The sequence below is a fragment of the Palaemon carinicauda genome, chromosome 2 (assembly GCF_036898095.1).
Source record: "Palaemon carinicauda isolate YSFRI2023 chromosome 2, ASM3689809v2, whole genome shotgun sequence".
Lineage (NCBI taxonomy): Eukaryota > Metazoa > Arthropoda > Malacostraca > Decapoda > Palaemonidae > Palaemon > Palaemon carinicauda.
This window is the reverse complement of record NC_090726.1, coordinates 65,539,371-65,561,129: the sequence shown is the minus strand read 5'-3', so window position 1 is coordinate 65,561,129 and position 21,759 is coordinate 65,539,371. Positions and strand designations below refer to the sequence as shown.

Below are 21,759 nucleotides of genomic sequence, written 5' to 3'. Positions count from 1 at the left end.
ACGAGACTTCGAGGGGTTCGGGAAGCCTGGAGGCGAAGCCGAGATTGTTGACGATCCTGAACCAATTCAGCAGTCTGAGGTGGCTGACATCGTACATCTTGGTACGTCAATGGGGCTGGAAGTTAGCGCGGAGGATATAGAAGAACTTATCGAGGAGCACCACGAGGAGTTGACGACGGACGACCTGAAGGAGTTGGAGACGATGCAAGTGAGTGATGTTCAAGAGCAGTTCTCTAGCGGTGATGAGGAGGATGTTACACCTTTGAAAACGGCAGACATCAAGGAAATTCTTGCATGTTTCCATAAAATGGCAGACTACGTCGAAAAGGAACATCCAGAAAAAGTTTATACCAACCGTGCGCTTCAACACTGCAATGACGTTTGCCTAACGCATTTTAGAAATGTGTTGAAAAGTAGGCAGAAACAAGCTTCAATGGATAGTTTCTTATTAAAGAGGCCAGCGGTATTAGTAGGCCAAGACGAAGGTGAAAGTGAAGAAAAGAAACAGAAAAGAGGAAGGGATGAAGAATTAGAAGGTGAAAGTAAAGAAAAGAAACAGAAAAAAGAAAGTGATGAAGAAGTAGAAGGTGAAAGTAAAGAAAAGAAACAGAAAAAAGAAAGTGATGAAGAAGTAGAAGAGATTTAGAAAATATGAAAAACGTAAAGTTATAAAAAAGCAAAAAAAAAAAAAATTCAATTTTAAGTTTTATGTTACCGTTAAGTGTTAAAGTAATTTTTTCTTTCATTTTATAGTTTTCCATGCGTAATGTTAAGTGTTAATTATTTCTGCCATTTTTTTATTTCGTAAAGTTTAAGTGTTAATGTGTTAAGTGTGTAAATTACTGTACGTAGTCTGTCACTTGTTACGTTTTCTGCCTTATGCCATCCTCCTCTGCCGCGACTTCGCTATCGGATATCGTCTCAATCAAAAGGTAAGTTTCAACTTTTTTGTTACACTAATTAACTGTAACCTTTTTTTCAGAGTGTACAGGTATCAATCCTTAATTTAGGTGTACGTACAGGTAACAATACACCTTCACTGATCTAAATGCTTTACGTACATACAGTACCGTAACTTTTATACAGTAGTAAAGAAAACGGACCGTTTTCTTTGGGCTTGGGGGGGATAACTTGGCTATAACTACATTATTGAATAATCTCATAGTGGTTTCTGGAATGGATTAGGCTGTTTTTAACGGTTGTGTTAATTATTGAATGATAGAAATGGCTGCATTGCATGTTTATTACTACAGTTTAGCGTGTTTATGAAAGAAAAGGTGACTTTTTGTAAGGCTTGGAACGGATTAGGCTATTTACATGTAAAACGCGACTCAGGATACGAAAATATCAGGATACGAAACCGCATCCTGAACAGATTACTTTCGTATCCTGAGGCATCACTGTATTGTCTTCGCCTTTTCCTCTTTTCCTACGGGAAACTTGGATTCTGAGCTAAGGGAATGTGTCCTTTCAAAGATTGACTACGGTCTCTCTATTCTCGAGGTCGTTCACTTTTACTACAACAGCGTACTATTGGGGAAGCTCCTTTCCCGTGCGCGGGTTAGGTTGCTCTTCCGATGGTTTGTCTCAATTATGTTTAGTGAAAATCTAATTGTATTTTAACTTTTCAGCTTTCTCCGTCGGGAACATTTCCCTTCAGAGGGTCAGTAGTTCTCTTCTACGAAGTGTTCACCTCTCTCGTTCGCGAGAGAGGCCACTCATAGAGACACCTCTTCGGAGGATCAAGCAGACTTTCCAGTGCAGCAGACCTACCAGGACCTCTTCTCATCTCAGTTCCTGATCGTCCTGCCAGCTGACCTACCGATCTACCAGCGCAACTTTGTGCTGCAACGTAGTCCTTTGGACTTCGATCCTGGACTCTAACACGGCCCTTTTACGGTCCCCATCGGTGGATGCTCGCCCTTCCAAAGGGCACATCCCAGTTCCTGATCATCCTGCCAGCTGGTTTATCGATCTACCAGCGCAACCTTACGCTGCAACGAAGTCCTTTGGACTTCGGTCTTGGACTCTAACGCATACCTGCTTACGGTCCCTATCGGTGGATGCTCGCCCTTTTTTAAAGGGCACATCCCAGTTCCTGATCATCCTGCCACTGGTCATCTTACCAGCTGACCCGCCAACCTACTAGCGGTACCTTCGCGCGCTCGCCGAAATTCTTACGCGTGCGTGCTCGCCGAAATTCTTACGCGCGCGCTCGCTGACGATCTTCCGCGCGCGGGTACCGATGGTCTCCCACACACGCGCTCACCGACATTTTTACACGCGCGAGCGCCCACGATCTTCCATGCGCGGGTACCGATGGTCTCCCGCGCGCGCCAATACTCTTGCACGCGCGCGCACCAACAGTCTTGTGCGCGCCGACGATCTTCCACGCGCGGGCGGCGATGGTCTCCCGCGCGCGCGCTGACGATTTTCTGCGCGCGAGCGTCAATGCTTTTGCGCGCGCGCCAACAGTCTTCTGCTCGCGCACGCCAACAATCTTCCATGTGCGGGTACTGATGGTCTCCCGCGCACGCGCTCACTGACATTCTTACGCGTGCGAGCGCCGACGATCTTCCGTGCGCGGGTACCGATGGTCTCCTGCGCGCACGCTTGCCGCCATTCTTACGCGCTTGAGCGCCGACGATCTTCCGCGCGCGGGTACCGATGGTCTCCCGCGTGCGCGCCAATAGTCTTGCATGCGCGCCAAGTCTTGTACGCGCGCGCCAATAGCCTTGCATGTGCGCCCCAATAGCCTTGCATGTGCGCGCCAATAGCCTTGCATGTGTGCGCCAATAGCCTTGCATGTGCGCGCCAATAGCCTTGCATGTGCGCGGAATAGTCTTCCGCGCACTCCGATAGTCTCCCGCGCGCTTGCGCACGCCGATAGTTTCCCGCGCGCCGATAGTCCCGCGCGTGCCAATAGTCTTGTACGCGCGCGCCAATAGTCTTGTACGCGCGCGGGCCGACGATCTTCCACGCGCGGGGGCGATGGTCTCCCGCGCGCCCCGACGATTTTCTGCGCGCGAGTGCCAGTGCTCTTGCGCGCGCCAACAGTCTTCCGCTCGCGCATGCCAATGATCTTCCGCGCGGGCGCCGATGGTCTCCCGCGCTCGCACCAATGATTTTCCGCGCGCGCTAGCCCCAATGCTCTTGTGCGCGCGGGCGCCGCTGGTCTCCCGCGTGCGCCGATGATTTTCCAAGCGCTCAAACGCCAATGCTCTTGCGTGCGCGCATGGCAACAGTTCCGCGCGCATGGCAACAGTTCCGCGCGCATGGACCGACTTTCTTCTGCGCTCGGGCGCCGATGGTATCCTGCACGAACAGTCTACCGTGCACGCGCGCCGACGGCCTTCACGCGTGCGCGCTCCAATAATCTTGAGTGTGCGCCCGCAGTCTTTCGCGCGCACCGACGGTCTTCTACGTGCGGACGCCAATGGTCTTCCGCACGCGCGCGCCAACATTCTCCACGTAGTACTCTCACGCACGCGCCAATGCTCCCACTCTTGCGCAACCAGTCACATGCTTCGGTGCATTCTAGGGAGAATGCACAAAACTACATAGTACCTTACTGCGCGCCAGCGCTCTTCCTCACTTTCCTGTGCCCTCCTGCGCAGTTACGGTCCCTGATCCATGCGCCAACTCTTGCCAAAGAGTCAAGGCTCGCAGATCCAATGCACCAGCTTTTGCCTAAGAACCAGCGCTTGCCTGCTCTCCAGGCAAGATATTAAGCACCAGCATCATCCTGTGTGCCATTGCTCCAGACTCACCTACACACTCGCACAATTGTCAGTAAAAAAAAAAAAAAAGGAATAAAAGTTTTTGGACAGGTCACCATTGCCCCATTCCTCCCCGCAAACACATAAACATGACCACCGGGAAAAGAGGAATAAGGCTCCACAGAAGGATTCAAGATCTCGAAAATTCCATCCTACATGGGAATCGAAACGGATAATCCTTGGTCCCTGTCTCTTCTGAAGTTTCTTTTTTCCTTGACAGACCACCGTCAGCAAACAGGAAAGCATCGACAGACTGAACTCTAGATCACTTTTTGCTGATGGCTTGTTCACAGTTTACTGATCTCTAGGTCGCTGATCACCAGATCGCCAATTGCTAGCTCAATGCTGATCTTTGACCTTTAGTCCCTCCAATGACTAACGATCTCCAATTGCTAGCATTTCCAATCACCGATTGCTAGTCAATATCCAGTCATCAGCTTGCTGATCACTAGATCATCGATGGCCAGGTCATCTTTCTTCGATCATTGAGCTCAGCTCGCTGATCTCTGTCCAGCCCATCTTCAGCTTGCTCATCTCTGACCAAACGGGGGGAACCATAATCAGCTGGCTGATCTTGAACTCACCATCGGCTCACAGACCACCGATTCATCGGTTATTTGCCAGCAGTTCGTGACTAACTTACTAGTCAACCGCTTCCTGTAGTTCCTAGATCAGAAGTTATACAACATACTTCTCGCTACTGGCCATTTGCCATCACACTAAAGTGATCGGCAAACGTTCGACAACCCTCATCAACGGCTTGCCAACAGGGAACTACTTGCGAGCACTCTCCAACCGCACAGTAACCACGATACCCAACGGTTAACCATTGATTAACATTCGCCAGATTGATTCTATTCTAAGGAATAGCATCAATCCCATCAGGGCGCGTGGTAAGGCCAAGCGTGGCCTTCCTTTTAAAGAAATTCTCTCAGAGAAGAATTCTTACATTGGGTATCGTGCCTGATCCTTTACGACACGATTTAAGACTCCAGCGTCGACAATCTTCCATGCAAAAGGATCTCCAAGGAGCGGTCCCTTTGGGTCGATGTCCACACCATGTTGGAGTTCGATCAAGGGCTAAGACCTCAGGTCTTCATTTGCTCACTGGACCTAAAGGACACTTACTCCCAGGTCCAAACCATCCATCTAGGAAGGTTGGAAGATTCAGTCTAGACAAACAAGAAACACCAGTTCAAGGCACTGTGCTTCAGTCTTTCCACTACACCCATGCCTGAAAACTTTAAATCAATCAATCAATCAATCAACCATCCAGGTCTCACTGGATCGGCTTCTGTCTCCGCTCTCTCGGGACGACTGACTGACCTTGGCAGACTCAGTGGCAACCTTGCATTAACACTGGAACTTCTGAAGTCTTTTTTTACCAAGATCCAGTGATCAGGGTAAACCTACAGAAATCTTCCCTACTTCCCTCCCAGGAGACTGGTGTATCTGGGAAGGATTCTAAACACCAATCTCCACAAAAACCTTCTCGAAACGAGAACGACCCATTCCAGGAGACTTGAGTCGGAAAAAGAAGAAAGGAGGGACCATATTGCTGCACCACACGACCTCAGCCCTCCGGACAGAGCCCGAAGGTACCTTCACTTAAATCTCTTAAGAGATGAAGGCCAACTTTCTGGTCCTTCAGCAGCCTCATCGGTTCCTAACAGACCACTCAGTGATGTGATGGACGACACACCACACACCACATAGAGACTCACATCGACAAGCAAGTAGGAACTGGCTTGTAGCCTCTTCCCATCTAATACAGTAGTATAAACACTAAGATGGGCCAAAGTCTGTTTGGTACCACTATCAGCCCGCTTCATTCCAGACTGGAAGAACGTGCTCGCCGACAATCTGTGCACAGCATCTCAGGTAAGGTATACCGAATGGACTTTGGATCGCCATGTACCCAACAAAGTACCGACTTTACGAGGTCCTCCAACTAGGGGGTCTGTCTGCAACGCTTCTGAATCTCAGGCTACCGTTGCTCACCAGCCCTAGACCCCAAGGCTCTCTGGCAACAACGGTGGTACAACAAGGACGTTTACGTCTCGTCCCCGTTTTATCTGGAGAAGAGCTCTCAAGAAGGCTAGAACATCGGTCAACCTCTCAAGGACTCTCCTAGCTCCGCTATGGCATTATGCAGAACGGCCTCCAAACCTTGTGCAGCTCCTGATAGAGCCTCCAAGAGAACCCTCTCCACATAACAGACAACCCTTTTCGACACCTTCCACAAGCTATAGCTTTGCTATGATTGTACGCCTGAAGACTACCCAATACCCCTTTGCGAAAAGGTTATCTAGGTATCTGAGGAATTCCTCAGCATCAGTCTACCAGGCAGTATCACGTCTTATGTGGTTGGCGTCATGTGAAAGTGTCTCTCCACTCGATACCTTGATTCCAGCAATAGCGGAATCCTCGAGTATATGCAAGAGGAAAAGACCCCCTATTCAGTTTTGACAGGTAAAGATGATCACTCAACCTTGATCCTTCACCTTCAAACTTAAAGAAAGCGACACCCTCTCATCGATAGACTTTTCCTAACTCATACGGATTTACAACTTGCCTTTCCACAGTCGGAATTGAGACCTTCCTCTCAAAACAGGGTTCAAATCTCCGATCCCTATAGGGACCTCCTTGTGTTCCACTTCACCAGGCAACAAATTTTCTCCTGATTTAAGAACACAATGTTCCTACACACTCGGACAGCAACCATACGAGTCAAGGAACTTCATGGTCTCTCTTTCGACATCACCCATTATTGAGAAGGGCGAAAGACAATGTTCAGTTTCGTCCCTGAGTATGTCACCAGACACAGTCTCCAGAGGTGACGGATCCTACACAAGTCTCAACTAGGTAACGGACGATCCAGATCATCCGTTACTGTACCCAGGGTAAGGTATGAGACTTTACCTAAAGAAAACGGCAACAGCCTGCCCGGGTCCCTCCTCTTGTCAGCACTGGGAGAGAGACTAGAGGAGGATCACCGAAACATCATCTCGACATGACGACTCACAGTGTCAGGGGCATAACTATGCCCCTGGTCCTTCTTAGCAGATTACTTTGTGACGCAGGTTTTACAAGAAAGAATGTGAATGCTCCAGGTGACTTTCACAACCTTTCTCCTGCAAGACATGACCTACCGGAACTTGATACGATCTCTATCGGTCCAGTGGTGGCTGCACAACAGCTGGTTGTATACCTCAAGCTCCTTATTGGACAAGTAGCAGAGGGTTGAGGGCACTGTTACCCAGTTTTAGTCTGCGTGAATGAAAAGATTTGACTGGCTCTTATTCTTTTCTTCATCCTACCCTCTCGTGGTGAAAGCAGCATCCTGGGTTCTCTGCGTAAGCTGACCTCAAACCACTGCAGGTAAACCATGCTCCCTTGTGTACCTAGTATTAAGCTAATACTGTTGCGTCCCCATACCCTGGCGAGGTGGTATTGGGAAGTCTTGGTTAGATCAGGTTTTTCCTACATAGACTTGGAATAACTTTACCTAGACAGTCACACTTCTACACGTCTCAACACACAGCTTGCGTAGGCCGCGGACCTTGCGTAGCAAAGTTTAGCGAGGGCAGGGACTCCTTATTTTTTTGTACTAACATACCCAGATAAGGAGTCCCCGGGCAAAGCCAAAAGCCAGATTGGCAGGGACGTCCACCCTTCCCAATGGGTGAGTCACCCCTAATAAATAGTGTGGTTTATATTCCAGTTACGGAACAAATGACAAATTCGTAGATAATTTGTATTTTTCCTAACTATACAAACCTTAGCTATTTATACAAACTTGCCCGCCATCCTTATCCCCCTTGAAGTCTTACCTCCAAGCAAAGTGACTAAATCACAGGTGTGTGAACGGGAGTGGTAGCAAGCTACCCCCCCCACCCCCGCTAACTACCGGTGTGGGTAGTTAACCCTCGCTAAATTTTAATGGCTTGTCATTTCAGCTCCGGAGAAAGTATAACCCCATAATAAATAGCTAAGGTTTGTATAGTTAGGAAAAATACAAATTATCTACAAATTTGTCATTTTCAAGTTATATATCTTTTAATATTTTTGTTGTGTTGTTGGAATGTGATATTGGTTCTTCTAAGTTTAAGTTTGTATGGTTTAGTACAGTAAATAAGATTACTATACCCCCCTTAATAATGTGGTATCAAGTTTATTTTAATTTTAGATTCAGGGTAATAAACAGGATTTTAGAAAAAGATCTTTGTTCCGTAACCGAAATACAAACCACGCTATTTACATTGGGTTTACCTTTTAGCGCAGCTGAAATGACGAGCCAATAGTTTTAACGATGGTTAATTACCCCCGCTCTAGTTAGCGGGGGGTGGGGGAAGGGTAGCTTGCCACCCCTCCCCCCTCCACACACCGGTGACTTGCTTCACTTCACTTTTGGCTCGGCGGTGATGAGACGTGTCTGCTCATCGTCCTCGTGACAGCCTTTAATTTTCTGCTTTCTCTTTACAGCGTGTGTGTTGGTTGGAAGTTGACCTTCATTATTATTACTGGAGTTGCCGGTCGTCCTTGTGGGACTTTCATGTCGAACGTAACTACGGACCCGCACACCCCTTGCCCTCAATGTCGGGGCCGACGGTGTGACCAGGAGAACATGTGCCGTGAGTGCAGGGAGTGGTCTGCCTCCCAGTGGGAGAGGTTGGCCGTCGGCGTAAGAAGAAGTCCAGGAGAGACCGTTCTCCTTCGGGGTTAGCCTTGAAGGAGGAAGGTTCTCGGGACTCTTCTTCCGCCGCCCAAACCTCCTCCGAAGCTCCCCCTCGTCTGTCTCCTAAGGAGAGTCGGCCGAGTGGTAGCGCAGGCCCTAGTTCTGTTTCCCGACCTTGGGTGAGGGGAGAGGGCGTCGCCTCCCATAGCGAGGCGGTTCCCCCTCCTCCTCCGGGGGAGTTTATTGATAATGCCTTAACCAATGATGATCTTTTGCAGATTTGGTCGTCCCTGGGGCTCAAGGGCTTGCCCTCCAGGGTCGCCTTTATTGACCTTGTTTCGTTGGGGGCCGCTGTTAAGCAGTCGCCGGCGGTAGCAGAGGTAGACCCTCTGTCTATTGTCGACGTCGTGGTGACAGAGGCCTCCGACGTGGCTGGGCAATCCTCCGCAGGTGCTGTTGCGGATGATGGTGCTAAGGGCTCTCTTCCCCCTTCCGTACATCCTTCGAAGGGGGAAGTGAGTCCTTCGATCTCTGCTGCTGCTCAGCTTCCTTCTGAGGGAAGTGCTTTGACGGAGACTCCCCTTCGGAGGACGGTCCCGACGATCTTCCCCGAGGCCGCCTCCGCCGTAAGGCTCACCGTCCGCTACGCCGCAAGGGCCTTCCTTCCCCTTACCCTTACAAGATTTTAGTATCGCCTATTCAACAGCGTTCTACGCGTCAGCGATCACCTGTCTCTCGGCGATCTCCGGACCGCCCGCGTGTGTTACAGCCGGCGCGCCAACGTTCTCCAACGCTTCTGAAGGAACATGGTTCGCCAGCTACTAGCTCGCCATCGCGCGATCGCTCACCTGCGCATGCTGCTCGCCATCGCTCGCCAACACGTCGCCATGCCACAACGCACCATCGCCAACCTGCGCGTCGGCGCTCACCAGCTCATTATCGATCGCCTGGGGATCTACATCGCCAGCGGTCTTCCTCACCCACGCGGCAGCGCGTTTCCTCGCCGTCGCGCCAACGCTCGCCCGCGCGACCATTCGCCCTCGCGACCATTCGCCCTCGCGCGACCATTCGCCCTCGCGTGACCATCGTTCGCGGCGAATTCCGCAGCCGGTGGTAGCAGCAGGAACGCGTGTTCCTAGACGACGCTCGGGATCGCCTCCACCCAAACACAGGTTGGTAGTGCAGGACGAGGAGAGGTTAGTACATCATTCTTCCCCACCTTCTTTTCAGGCAGGTACCGTGGTGTCCACTCCAAAGGATCGCCCGATCCCTTTCCCTTTAGCGAGGATTTCGGAGTCTGTGTCCTTGGAGCAACAGACTTGGTTTGGTCCTCTGGCACGGGCGTTAGTGAGGGTTATGAAACCAGCACTCGCCGACCAGGGTAACAAACCAACGGCTGTCTCTCCTACGCTGAAGAGAAAGAGAGGAGTGGACTTCGTGGTGACTTCCCCCATAGCGAAGTTGGTTCCCAAGAGGTCGGTCACGAAGGCCCCTTCTCCTGCACGAGTGCTTTCTGCTTCTCCCATGGACGAGGCCTTTCCGTCCTCAGGTGAGTCCAGTGGGGCGGTAGTCTTCCCCTCGGCACCAAGGGGGGAGACTGCGCTTCATGCAGGAGAATCATCTCGTGAGGAAGGGGCCCCTCGAACCTCGTTGTTGGGATCCTGTATCCCTCCCAGGAGGGAATCCAAGGACTCCAAGACCGTCCCTAAATCCTCTGCAAAGATTCGTCAGGAACTCACGACTACCCGGGGGAATGTCCACGTGTCACCCTAGGAAGAGATCCCTGGGGCAGGAGACTTAGCTGCCAGCCCGCAGGGAGGAGAACAGCAAGAATCCGAACATGCCTTCTGGCAGGTCCTAAGCCTGATAAGGCAACTAAACGGGCTTATGGATCCAGTCATCGCCCCCCGTGAAGGCAAAGACACGATCTTGGATGAAGTGTTTGACGTTCGGAAGGCCCCTAAGACCAGTGCGGCTCTGCCCTGGTCTCGGGGTCTGAAGAGTGCCAGAGCTAGGGCCAACGCTCAGCTCGCACTTCTTGCCTCCTCCAGTCGTTCCACTGCCGGGAACAAGCTCATCCATCCTCCTCGTCTTCAGCAGAGGAGGTATTTCGAGATCCTGGGTGAGCACAACTCGCTCTTCCTCTCCATCACACTGTGGAGGAGCTGGCGAAGGGAGTTCCCCTTGAGAAGCTCTCTGCCCGGCAGGTGTCGTTCTCGGCGGCAGAGATCCTTTGCCACGAGAAGGTCGCTAAGTGTGCCATGCAGGCCACTTCGTGGCTGGACTTTTGGCTAGGATCTCTGGGCATCCTATTGCGATCGGAGGACTTGTCCAAGGAGACCAATAGGAAGGCCCTAGAGACCTTCTTGCTCTCGGGCACCCGCTCCATCGAGTTTTTGGCGCACCAGGTTACCACCCTGTGGGCCAACTCGGTGTTGAAGCGTCGCGATGCTGTGTCCGAGAGATTCCATCCGAAGGTCCCCGCCGTGGATGTGTGTACGCTCCGACATGCTTCCCTTCTAGGGGAGAACCTGTTTGAGCCTCAAGACATGGAGCGAACGGCTAAGAGGTGGAAGAAATCCAGCACGGACTCCTTCCTCCATAGGGCCCTTACAACTCGGCCCTATAAGCCTCCAGCCCAGCCACAACAGCAGCAACAGCCTCGTAAGGCTCCCAAGCAGGCACCGGCAGTTAAGAAGGTGGTGTCTAAGCCCCAGCCCTTTCCAGCCAAGGTCAAGAGTGGCGGTAAGTCCTCCAGGGGAGGCAAGACTCCTAGGGGTGGCGGCCGCGGCCGCAAGCCCTAGGGGTGGCAGTCCCCCTGCGTGTCCACCTGTGGGGGGATGCCTTCAGCGTTGCGTCCGCAGGTGGCAGCAACACGGGGCCGATGCTTGGACGGTGTCAGTGATCGGCCAAGGCTATCGCGTCCCGTTCACAACATCTCAACCTCCCCTGACAGCGAATCCAGTGTCGTTGAGCTCCTATGCTACGGGATCGGCAAAGGGGCTGGCCCTTCAGGCCGAAGTCGAGACCATGCTCGAGAAGGGTGCTCTCCAGGAGGTCGTGGACAGCTCCCCAGGCTTCTTCAGTCGACTCTTTCTTGTAGAGAAGGCTACTGGAGGCTGGAGACCTGTCATCGATCTCTCAGCTCTGAACAGGTTTGTCAAGCAAACCTGGTTCAGCATGGAGACAGCAGACACGGTCAGACTTGCGGTGAGACCACAAGACTTCATGTGCACACTGGATCTAAAGAACGCGTACTTCCAGATCCCAATCCATCCGTCTTCCAGGAAGTACCTGAGATTTTGCCTAGACAACAAGATCTACCAGTTCAAGGTGCTGTGTTTCGGTCTCTCCACAGCTCCTCAGGTGTTCACCCTGATTTCATCTTGGGCGCATTGGACGATTGGCTGATCCTAGCAGACTCGGAGTCGACCCTTCTTCGTCACCGAGACAGGCTTCTGGATCTTTGCCAGGATCTGGGGATCGTGGTAAACCTCGAGAAGTCCTCTCTGCAGCCATCCCAACGACTGGTTTATCTAGGCATGCTAATAGACACCAATCTCCACAAAGCCTTTCCATCAGACGACCGGATAGCAAGACTGAGGAGGGTGGCGGAACCCTTCCTCAGGCGAGAAGAACTCCCCGCCCAATCGTGGTTGCGTCTCTTAGGTCACCTATCCTCCCTGGCCCGTCTGGTTCCAAACAGCCGCCTCAGGATGAGATCCCTTCAATGGCGGCTCAAGTCCCGGTGGAATCAAGAATCCGATTCCCTGGACATTCTGATCCCAATGGGGTCTCTGGAACAGACGGACTTGCGGTGGCGGCTGGTCTACGAGAACCTGCGGAAGGGAGTGAGTCTTCTCGTCCTTCCCCCGGGATTGACTCTGTTTTCGGACGCGTCAAAAGAAGGGGGGGGGGGGGGCATACGTTCTGAACCAGAGGGCCTCAGGCCTTTGGTCAGAATCAGAAAAGTGCCTACACATCAACCTGCTAGAATTGAAAGCCGTCTTTATGGCTCTTCAGCAGTTCCAACGGTCCCTGGCGGGTCACTCCGTGGTGGTGATGAGCGACAACACCACGGTAGTGGCTTATATCAACAAGCAGGGAGGCACTTTTTCGCAACAGATATCCCATCTTGCAGTAGAGACTCTGAGGTGGACCGAAACCCACTCGATAACACTATCAGCTCGCTTCATTCCTGGCAAGAGGAATGTGCTCGCCGACAGTCTGAGCAGGGCCTCGCAGATAGTGAGTACCGAGTGGTCTTTGGATCCTCAGATAGCCAACAAAGTCCTGACTTTGTGGGGTTCCCCGACTGTGGACTTGTTCGTGACGGCCTTGAACTTCAAGCTGCCCCTGTACTGCTCCCCAGTCCCGGACCCCAAGACACTCTGGCAAAATGCTTTCCAGCAACGGTGGGACAACATCGACGAGTACGCCTTCCCACCGTTCTGTCTGATGAGAAGGGTGCTCAACAGGACCAGACTATCGGTCAACTGTTCGATGACTCTGGTAGCTCCGCTATGGCATCACGCGGAATGGTTTCCGGACCTTCTGCAGCTCCTGACGGAACTCCCGAGGGAGCTTCCTCCACGACACGAGCTTCTCAGACAACCCCACTCCGGCGTCCCTCACAGGGCTGTAGCCTCGCTTCGGCTTCACGCCTGGAGACTATCCAGCGTCTCCTCGCGGAGAGAGGCTTTTCGCAACAGGTTGCGGAGAGAATGTCTCGGCACCTGTGAAGGTCCTCTGAGGGAGTTTACCAAGCAAAGTGGAGAGTCTTTTGTGGTTGGTGTCGTGGAAGGGGTATCTCTCCACTCGATGCCACTATTCCAGCAATAGCAAACTTCCTCGTGTATCTGCGGGAAGAAATGCGCCTTTCTGTCTCGGCAGTGAAAGGCTATCGCTCAGCCTTAAGCTTGGCCTTCAGATTGAAGGGCGTGGATATTTCTTCATCGCTAGAACTCTCTTTACTCATACGTAGCTATGAGCTTAACTGCCCCCAGTCGGAAGTGAGACCCCCTCTTTGGAACGTGGTTCGAGTCCTCAGGTCTCTTAAGAGACCTCACTTCGAGCCATTACGCCAGGCCTCCGATCGCCACCTGTCTTGGAAGACGGCTTTCCTACTCGCCTTGGCTTCGGCCAAGCGGGTTAGTGAACTTCATGGTCTCTCGTACGACATCGCCCATTCAAGGGGATGGGGGGAGGTAACGTTCAGGTTCGTCCCTGAGTTTGTTGCCAAGACTCAGAATCCTGGAGTGCCGGATCCTCGGTTCGACTTTCAGGATCGCGAGTCTCCGTTCTGTAACAAGCGACCCAGACCAGCTGCTACTATGTCCAGTGAGGTGTCTGAGGCACTACTTGAAGAGAACGGCTGCAGTCCGTCCTCAAGTGCGAGCTTTGTTTGTGAGCACAGGCAGGACTAAGAGGAGGGTCACCAGGAACACCATCTCAGCTTAGATTTGAAGGGTTATCCACCATGCCCTGAATCCTGACCCTCCTCCGTCACGTCGCCCTCGGGCCCACGATGTCAGGGGTATTGCTACATCCCTGGCCTTCAAGAGAAACTTCTCTGTGACGCAGGTACTTCAAGCTGTGGTCTGAAAGCGTCAAACGACCTTCACAGCCCACTACCTGCAAGACGTGACCCACAGGAGCCTCGATACGTTTTCTATCGGCCCTGTGGTGGCTGCACAACAGCTGGTCTAACCTCAGGCTCCTTTTTGGACAAGTAGCAGTAGGTTGAGGGCGTTGTTACCCGGTCTTAGTCTGCGTGGATGAAAGAGTATGTCTGACCCTTACTTCTTTCTTCATTCTCCCCTCTCTTGGGGAAGCAGCATCCTGGTCCTCGCATAGCTGACCTCGACCTCTGCAGGTAACCCATGCTTCTTTGTGCTCCTAGTATTAAGCTTAATACTGTTGCGTCTCCCATACCCTGAGGAGGTGGTATTGGGAACGTCCTATCCTGGAATTCCTATCTGAAGGTCTCAAGGTCAACTTCATAGGACGAGTCACACTCTCCTCCACACACTGCTTATGTAGGCCACTCGTTCCTAGCGATGCTAGGAACTTGTGAGGTACAGGGGCTCCCTCTCTCTAGTGCTGCTCACTGAGGGATCGAGCCCCCGGGCAAGCCGAAGTCAGTAAGGCTGGGGACTTTCCACCCTTCCTAAGGGGTAAGTCACTCAAAGTAAATCTTTGGTTTGTATTTCGGTTACGGAACAAATGACAAATTCGAAGATAATTTGTATTTTTCCTAACCATACAAACCTTAGCTATTTACACATATGTGCCCGCCATCCCTGACCCCCAAGTCAAGTCCTACCTCTAAGTGAAGTGAAGCAAGTCACCGGTGTGTGGAGGGGGGAGGGGTAGCAAGCTACCCTTTACCCCCCCCCGCTAACTAGCGCGGGGGTAATTAACCCTCGTTAAAACTATTGGCTCGTCATTTCAGCTGCGCTAAAAGGTAAACCCAATGTAAATAGCTAAGGTTTGTATGGTTAGGAAAAATACAAATTATCTTTGAATTTGTCATCTTTATTTCCATACTTATCTTTAAATCCCAAATAGTTTGCTCTCCTCTTCTCCAATGTGATTATTTTGAGTTGTCTTACTATATTACAACAATATTTTTGTGGAGATCTTATTGTATTTTATGATTCTTGCACCACGAGGATCTCTATCCTAGTTGATTTTAAGGGGAAAAGGATGGATTTTGAAAGAAAACTTATTTTTTTCAATGTTTTGAAGTTTTTCAGCCGGTGTTTTTTAAGTAAAACTTATTACTCAAAGGTAAGTATGGAAATTTTAGATGTTATTATAAAATACCATTTTGTTGATTTTTTTTATTGGAATTTATAGGGATGAATGCGAGATGCCAAGGTCAAATAGCATTGGTGAGTCACTACGTAGTGAAGGAGGTGGCAGCAGTATGTCAGATTGTTCCCCCCCGGGCTCCGAGAGGAGATACTCTCAAACAACCGCTCCTTTACGTGCAACTCATCAGGTAAATTTTACTTCCTTTCAAGTATTTAAACTGACAATAGTTTGTTTTTAAATACAAATGCATCCTTTTATTTTGCCAATGCCTGTCCTAATGGTGGCAGATAGTTAAAGAAATTGATATGTAATAACCACAGTTTTTTTTATCCTGTTCTATGAAATGGCCTCTTACATGGCTTTTTGTTTCTCTTTCTTGAATAAACAAGACGTCGTATCTTTATTGGGGTTGGGTTGCTATTTTTTTATATTCTTTTTATGTACAGTTTGGCATTTTACTTTCCAAGAATTTTCTAAAATATTAATAGCACTTATTTTAGATTTGTTCCCATGCTAACAAACCTTACGTTACTTATGTGGGTTATCTTTTAGCAAAGCTGAAGGGTAGCCATTAGACTAAAAGTGCGAGGTGGTAACCCTGCCTAACCGCTTGAGCGGGTAGGCCGGGGGTGGCTGGTGGGTACCCAGCCGCCTCTATACATGCTCTCATGGCTGTGAGCTACGTCACTTTTTTTTTCTTTTGGCATTTAGAGAACAGACGTCTCTCTCTCTTCCAAAGGCTGCCATTGACTTTGTAATCTTTCTTTCTCTTTTCAACTGTGCTTGGGCTTCTTCTGATCACCGTCATGCAGACCTGTCCTCGGCATGAGGGTGCTGTGTGTGTTACCCTTATGTCATTGCTGGTTATCGACCCGCACTCTGTGTCCTTCGTGTAGAGGGCATCACTTTGAGCAGGGTTCGCCCTGTGAAGAGTGTTGATAGTGGCCTGCCGCCAAATGGGAGAAGTTTTGACGGCACAGAAAGGAGATGGCTAAGCACGATCTTTCTCCCTCAGGGACGAGAAAAGCGCATTCTTCTTCTCGCACCCCCAAACCTCTTTCTAAAGCTCCTTTTCGTTCGCGCTCTTCCGAGGGGTGATCGAGCAGGAGCGCAGACCACATAACTCCTTGGCAATCCCAGGTTACTGGGGGGTTATTTGCTTCCCCTAAAGGAGCAACTTCATCTCCAGCCGCCGGAAAGTCATTTCCCTTGCAGGTGTGGCCGTCCCAGGGGTTTTTGCACCCTCTACGAAGGAAGGGCTTCTTTGACTCCAGCGTGGTGCCAGGAAGGATCCTACTCCAGAGCCCTTAACGTTAAATCCTATGCTTTGGAGGTTTGCGAGGTACAGTTGTCGTCCTCCCCTGGTCCTTCCACACATGGACGAAACGATCGCTCGCGTTCGCCCCTCCATTGGCCTCCTGCTGACAATGATCCTACTTGCCATCCTGGGACATCTTCGTCTGTTAACCTTCAGCCCTCTGTTTCTCCCTCACAGGAATACTTAGGCTGTAGGTGATGATCTTCAAGAGACCAGCGCTCCTTCCACCAGCGGCGTGGGGGACGAGTTTCTCCATCTTCTCGTCCTTCGTGACACACTTCTCTGGATTGTCGGTCGCGACAATCTGAAAGGTCATACAGATCGTAGGTCATCAGGATCTTAACGCTCTTTGTCCAGAAGCCGTTCTTGCTCTAGAGTTTCAGGTTCACATGGCCATTGGTCTCAACGCTCTCCTCGGAGGCGTTCCTCTTCTTGAGGTAAAGTCTGTAGCTTTTAGTGATGATACTGCAAAATTTCATTACTTGTCCTATCAATTGATAGTGTCATTATAAACTACTCTTGATTTATTTTACACGTTATTACTTTTCATTTACTATCCTTTGCTTTTCATTTTAGGTTATGATCTTTGTAATGTTTATTGTAACTTTTATCTTAATTTTTTCCAGGAAAGCTATGGACGTTCATTAGATGATGGTTATGAATATGAAGAAGAGGAGGAGCAACCAGTGGTGAGACGAACAAATTATAGTCAATCGGCCGATCAAGAGCGACGAATTTCACAGATGTCACAATACTCAAATGAAGGTTCCTATCCACAGGTATGTAATACAGTACATATGAATTTATTTTTTATAAGTATTGCATTATAGATCTTTAGTTTGTATCTCTGGACGTAATGATAAACATTCTGCTCATGAAGGATTTTGGAAAGGAGGCCACGTTATTATATAACTTGAATCATGAATTCTGTTTGTTTGTAGGAATGAAGTCTTTAGCACAAATCACTTAAGCAATTACTAATGCTTTTTTATTAAAAAAAATGTGATAATTTAACTCTCTTGCCTAGAAAAAAAGGCATTCTATTTTGCTCTTGTAGAAAAATCTAAAACTTGGGAAATTATAGCCACGGGGGCATAAATACAATTAGAATAGCGCCAACGTATCCCTGCGTGTCGTAAGAGGCGACTAAAAGGGACGGGACGAGGGGGCTGGGAACCCCCTCTCCTGTATTATAATCCTGTGAGACATCACAGAAGTGGAGCTGGGGGGGAGAGTGACTGCTCCGCGCACTCTAGTTTTGGGGTGTTTGAATGTGCGTGGATGTAGTACGATAGAGAGTAAAAGATGTGAGATTGGAAGTATGTTTAGTAATAAAAGGATGGATATATTGGCTTTGTGTGAGACAAAGATAAAAGGGAAAGGTGAAGTGATGTTGGGTGAAATGTCTGGTAGTGTGTCTGGGATTGAAAGGGGAAGAGCAAGAGAAGGTGTGGCTTTATTGCTGAGTGAATGGATGACAGGTAAAGTAGTGGAATGGAAGGAGATATCATCTAGGTTAATGTGGGTAAGGGTTAGGTTGGGTAGGGAATGTTGGGCTTTTGTCAGTGCGTATGGGCCAGGTTGTGAGAAAAGTGAAGAAGAGCGAAATGAGTTCTGGAATGAATTAACTTGGTGTGTAGAAGGTCTGGGTAGAGGGAATTATGTAGTTGTCATGGGTGACTTAGATGCTAGAGTGGTCGCTGGAGAGGTAGAAGGTGTCATTGGGAAGTATGGCGTACCAGGTGAAAATGAGAATGGTGAGAGGCTGGTAGATATGTGTGTTGAGCAAGAGATGGTGATAAGTTCTAGCTTTTTCAAAAATAAAGATAAAAACAAGTATACATGGGTAAGAGTGGCAAATGGAAGAGTGGTAGAAAGGGCGTTAATGGATTATGTGTTGATAACTAAAAGAATATTTGGAAGATTGAAAGACGTGCAGGTTTTTAGGGGTATGGCTAACGGTACGTCTGATCATTTTTTGGTGGAAGGAAAATTAGTTGTAGCAAAAGAGTTGGGGAATAGAGTAGGTGGATGTAAATGGGAGCTAGTGAGGGTTGAAGAGCTAATAAAATGGGGGTTAAAAAGTAAATATCAAGAAAGGTTGAAAATGGCATATGACGAAGTGAAAGTAAGAGAAACGGGTAATTTAGAGGAGGAGTGGAAGTTAGTAAAAGAAAATTTTGTTGGGATTGCAAGTGATGTGTGTGGCAAGAAGTTTGTTGGAGGCAGCATGAGGAAGGGTAGTGAATGGTGGAATGAAGGAGTGAAGGTAAAAGTGGAAGAGAAAAAGAGGGCTTTTGAATAATGGCTGCAGAGTAATAGTGTAGAGAAGTATGAAAGATATAGAGAAAAAAATGTGGAAGTAAAGCGCAAGGTAAGTGAGGCAAAGAGGGCAGCTGACCTGAGGTGGGGTCAGGGATTGGGTCATTCATATGAAGAGAATAAGAAGTTTTTGGAAAGAAGTGAAGAGAGTAAGGAAGGCTGGTTCAAGAATTGAAGAGAGTGAAAAATGGAAATGGAAGGTTGTTAAAAGGAGATGAGGCAAGGAAAAGGTAGGCGGAATATTTTGAAAGTTTACTGAATGTTGAGGATGATAGGAAGGCAGATATAATTGCTGTTGCAGGTGTTGAGGTGCCGGTGATGGGAGATGAGAATGAGAGAGAGAGATTACGAGAGGAAGTGAGGAGAGCACTAGATGAAACGAGGGTATGAAAAGCTTCTGGTATAGATGGTGTGAGAGCTGAGATGTTGAAGGAAGGGGGTGTGACTGTACTTGAATGGTTGGTGAGATTGTTTAATATGTGTTTTGTGGTGTCAATGGTACCAGTAGATTGGGTTTGTGCGTGTATTGTACCACTATATAAGGGTAAGGGAGATGTGCACGAGTTTTGTAATTCAAGGGGTATTAGTTTGTCGAGTGTGGTGGGAAAAGTGTATGGTAGAGTACTGATTAATAGGATTAAGGATAAAACAGAGAATGCAATCTTAGGAGTACAGGGTAGTTTTAGAAGAGGTAGGGGTTGTATGAATCAGATTTTTACAGTTAGGCAGATATGCGAAAAATATTTAGCAAAAGGTAAGGAGGTGTATGTTCGTTTATGGATCTGGAGAAAGCGTATGATAGAGTTGATAGGGAAGCAATGTGGAATGTGATGAGGTTATATGGAGTTGGTGGAAGGTTGTTGCAAGCAGTGAAAAGTTTCTACAAAGGTAGTAAAGCATGTGTTAGAATAGGAAATGAAGTGAGTGATTGGTTTCCGGTGAGAGTGGGGCTGAGACAGGGATGTGTGATGTCGCCGTGGTTGTTTAACTTGTATGTTGATGGAGTGGTGAGAGAGGTGAATGCTCGAGTGCTTGGACGAGGATTAAAACTGGTAGACGAGAATGACCGTGAATGGAAGGTAAATCAGTTGTTGTTTGCGGATGATACTGTACTGGTTGTAGACACAGAAGAGAAGCTTGACTGACTAGTGACAGAATTTGGAAGGGTGTGTGAGAGAAGGAAGTTGAGAGTTAATGTGGGTAAGAGTAAGGTTATGAGATGTACGAAAAGGGAAGGTGGTGCAAGGTTGAATGTCATGTTGAATGAAGAGTTACTTGAGGAGGTGGATCAGTTTAAGTACTTGGGGTCTGTTGTTGCAGCAAATGGTGGAGTGGAAGCAGATGTACGTCAGAGAGTGAATGAAGGTTGCAAAGTTTTGGGGGCAGTTAAGGGAGTAGTAAAAAATAGAGGGTTGGGCATGACTGTAAAGAGAGTTCTATATGAGAAAGTGATTGTACCAACTGTGATGTATGGATCGGAGTTGTGGGGAATGAAAGTGACGGAGAGACAGTAATTGAATGTGTTTGAAATGAAGTGTCTAAGGAGTATGGCTGGTGTATGTCGAGTAGATAGGTAGGAACGAAGTGGTGAGGGTGAGAACAGGTGTAAGAAATGAGTTAGCAGCTAGAGTGGATATGAATGTGTTGAGGTGGTTTGGCCATGTTGAGAGAATGAAAAATGGCTGTCTGCTAAAGAAGGTGGTGAATGCAAGAGTTGATGGGAGAAGTACAAGAGGAAGGCCAAGATTTGGGTGGATGGATGGAGTGAAGAAAGCTCTGGGTGATAGGAGGATAGATGTGAGAGAGGCAAGAGAGTGTTCTAGGAATAGGAATGAATGGCGAGTGATTGTGACGCAGTTCCGGTAGGCCCTGCTGCTTCCTCCGGTACCTTAGATGACCGCGGAGGTAGCAGCAGTAGGGGATTCAGTATTATGAAGCTGCTTCTGTGGTGGATAATGTGGGAGGGTGGGCTGTGGCACCCTAGCAGTACCAGCTGAACTCGGTTAAGTCCCTTGTCAGGCTGGGAGGAACGTAGAGAGTAGAGGTCCCCTTTTTGTTTTGTTTCATTTGTTGATGTTGGCTACCCCCCAAAATTGGGGGAAGTGCCTTGGTATATGTATGTATGTATAAAGAAAACATTTTGGTCAAAGGTAATCTTATGATTTGCCACTCCATCTGCATAGTGATGAGATGTTGTTAAGGGATGTTTATTTTATCAAGTGGAGTAATATATTGTAAGATCCACACTACCATTTCGGTAATTGTTAACGGCAGTTAATCTTTATTGAGAGAAGCGATATGCGGATACATGCTACCATTTCGGTTTTCGACCTTGTAATCTAATTCCTAAAAGAGTGGCTAGTAGTCCAGAAATGTGTGTGCCAAACAGCAGCAGAATATAAAGTAAATAACGAAGTTGTGGTTCTACTAGAGCATCTCTAATCTGAGATGCGCTGTGTACTATTAGAACCCATAGTGAATCGTGCACTAGAACCACTAGAGTTAGACTGAGTTTGAAACATGGAGGTTAGGCTTAAAATATTCTTAATCGAAGACTTATTTGTCTTTTGAGCTTCCGCAAAAGGAAGTAATGATTTTAGAATCATTAAGCTCATGACTATGAAAACTAAACTCATTAGGGTTTTTGCAACGTTAAAGGCAGGAGTAGCATTATTGTCAATATTCCCTCTATAATCAACTAACAAAGTCTTCTCCAGAAGTCTTTGTTTCATCTGATCAGCAATCATGAAGCATTCTTTCCCAAGAGGAATAGTAAGGCCTTCATACTCCTCACAATGATTCTCTAGATTAAAGCATTTTTCCTGGGATAAGCACAATAAGCA

The 21,759-nt window shown here is 48.6% G+C and overlaps 1 protein-coding gene across 3 annotated transcripts in view; it reads left to right on the top strand.

Annotated features, from left to right (window-relative positions):
- The window catches only part of LOC137625647 (uncharacterized protein F09G8.5), a 223,814-nt gene that overhangs the window by 53,522 nt on the left and 148,533 nt on the right, over positions 1-21,759 (top strand). For all 3 annotated transcript variants that reach the window (XM_068356568.1, XM_068356558.1, XM_068356564.1), the window contains exons 5-6: positions 15,319-15,463; positions 17,221-17,373. In XM_068356568.1, coding sequence (XP_068212669.1) covers positions 15,319-15,463; positions 17,221-17,373 — 298 coding nt within the window. The remainder of the gene's footprint in view (positions 1-15,318; positions 15,464-17,220; positions 17,374-21,759) is intronic.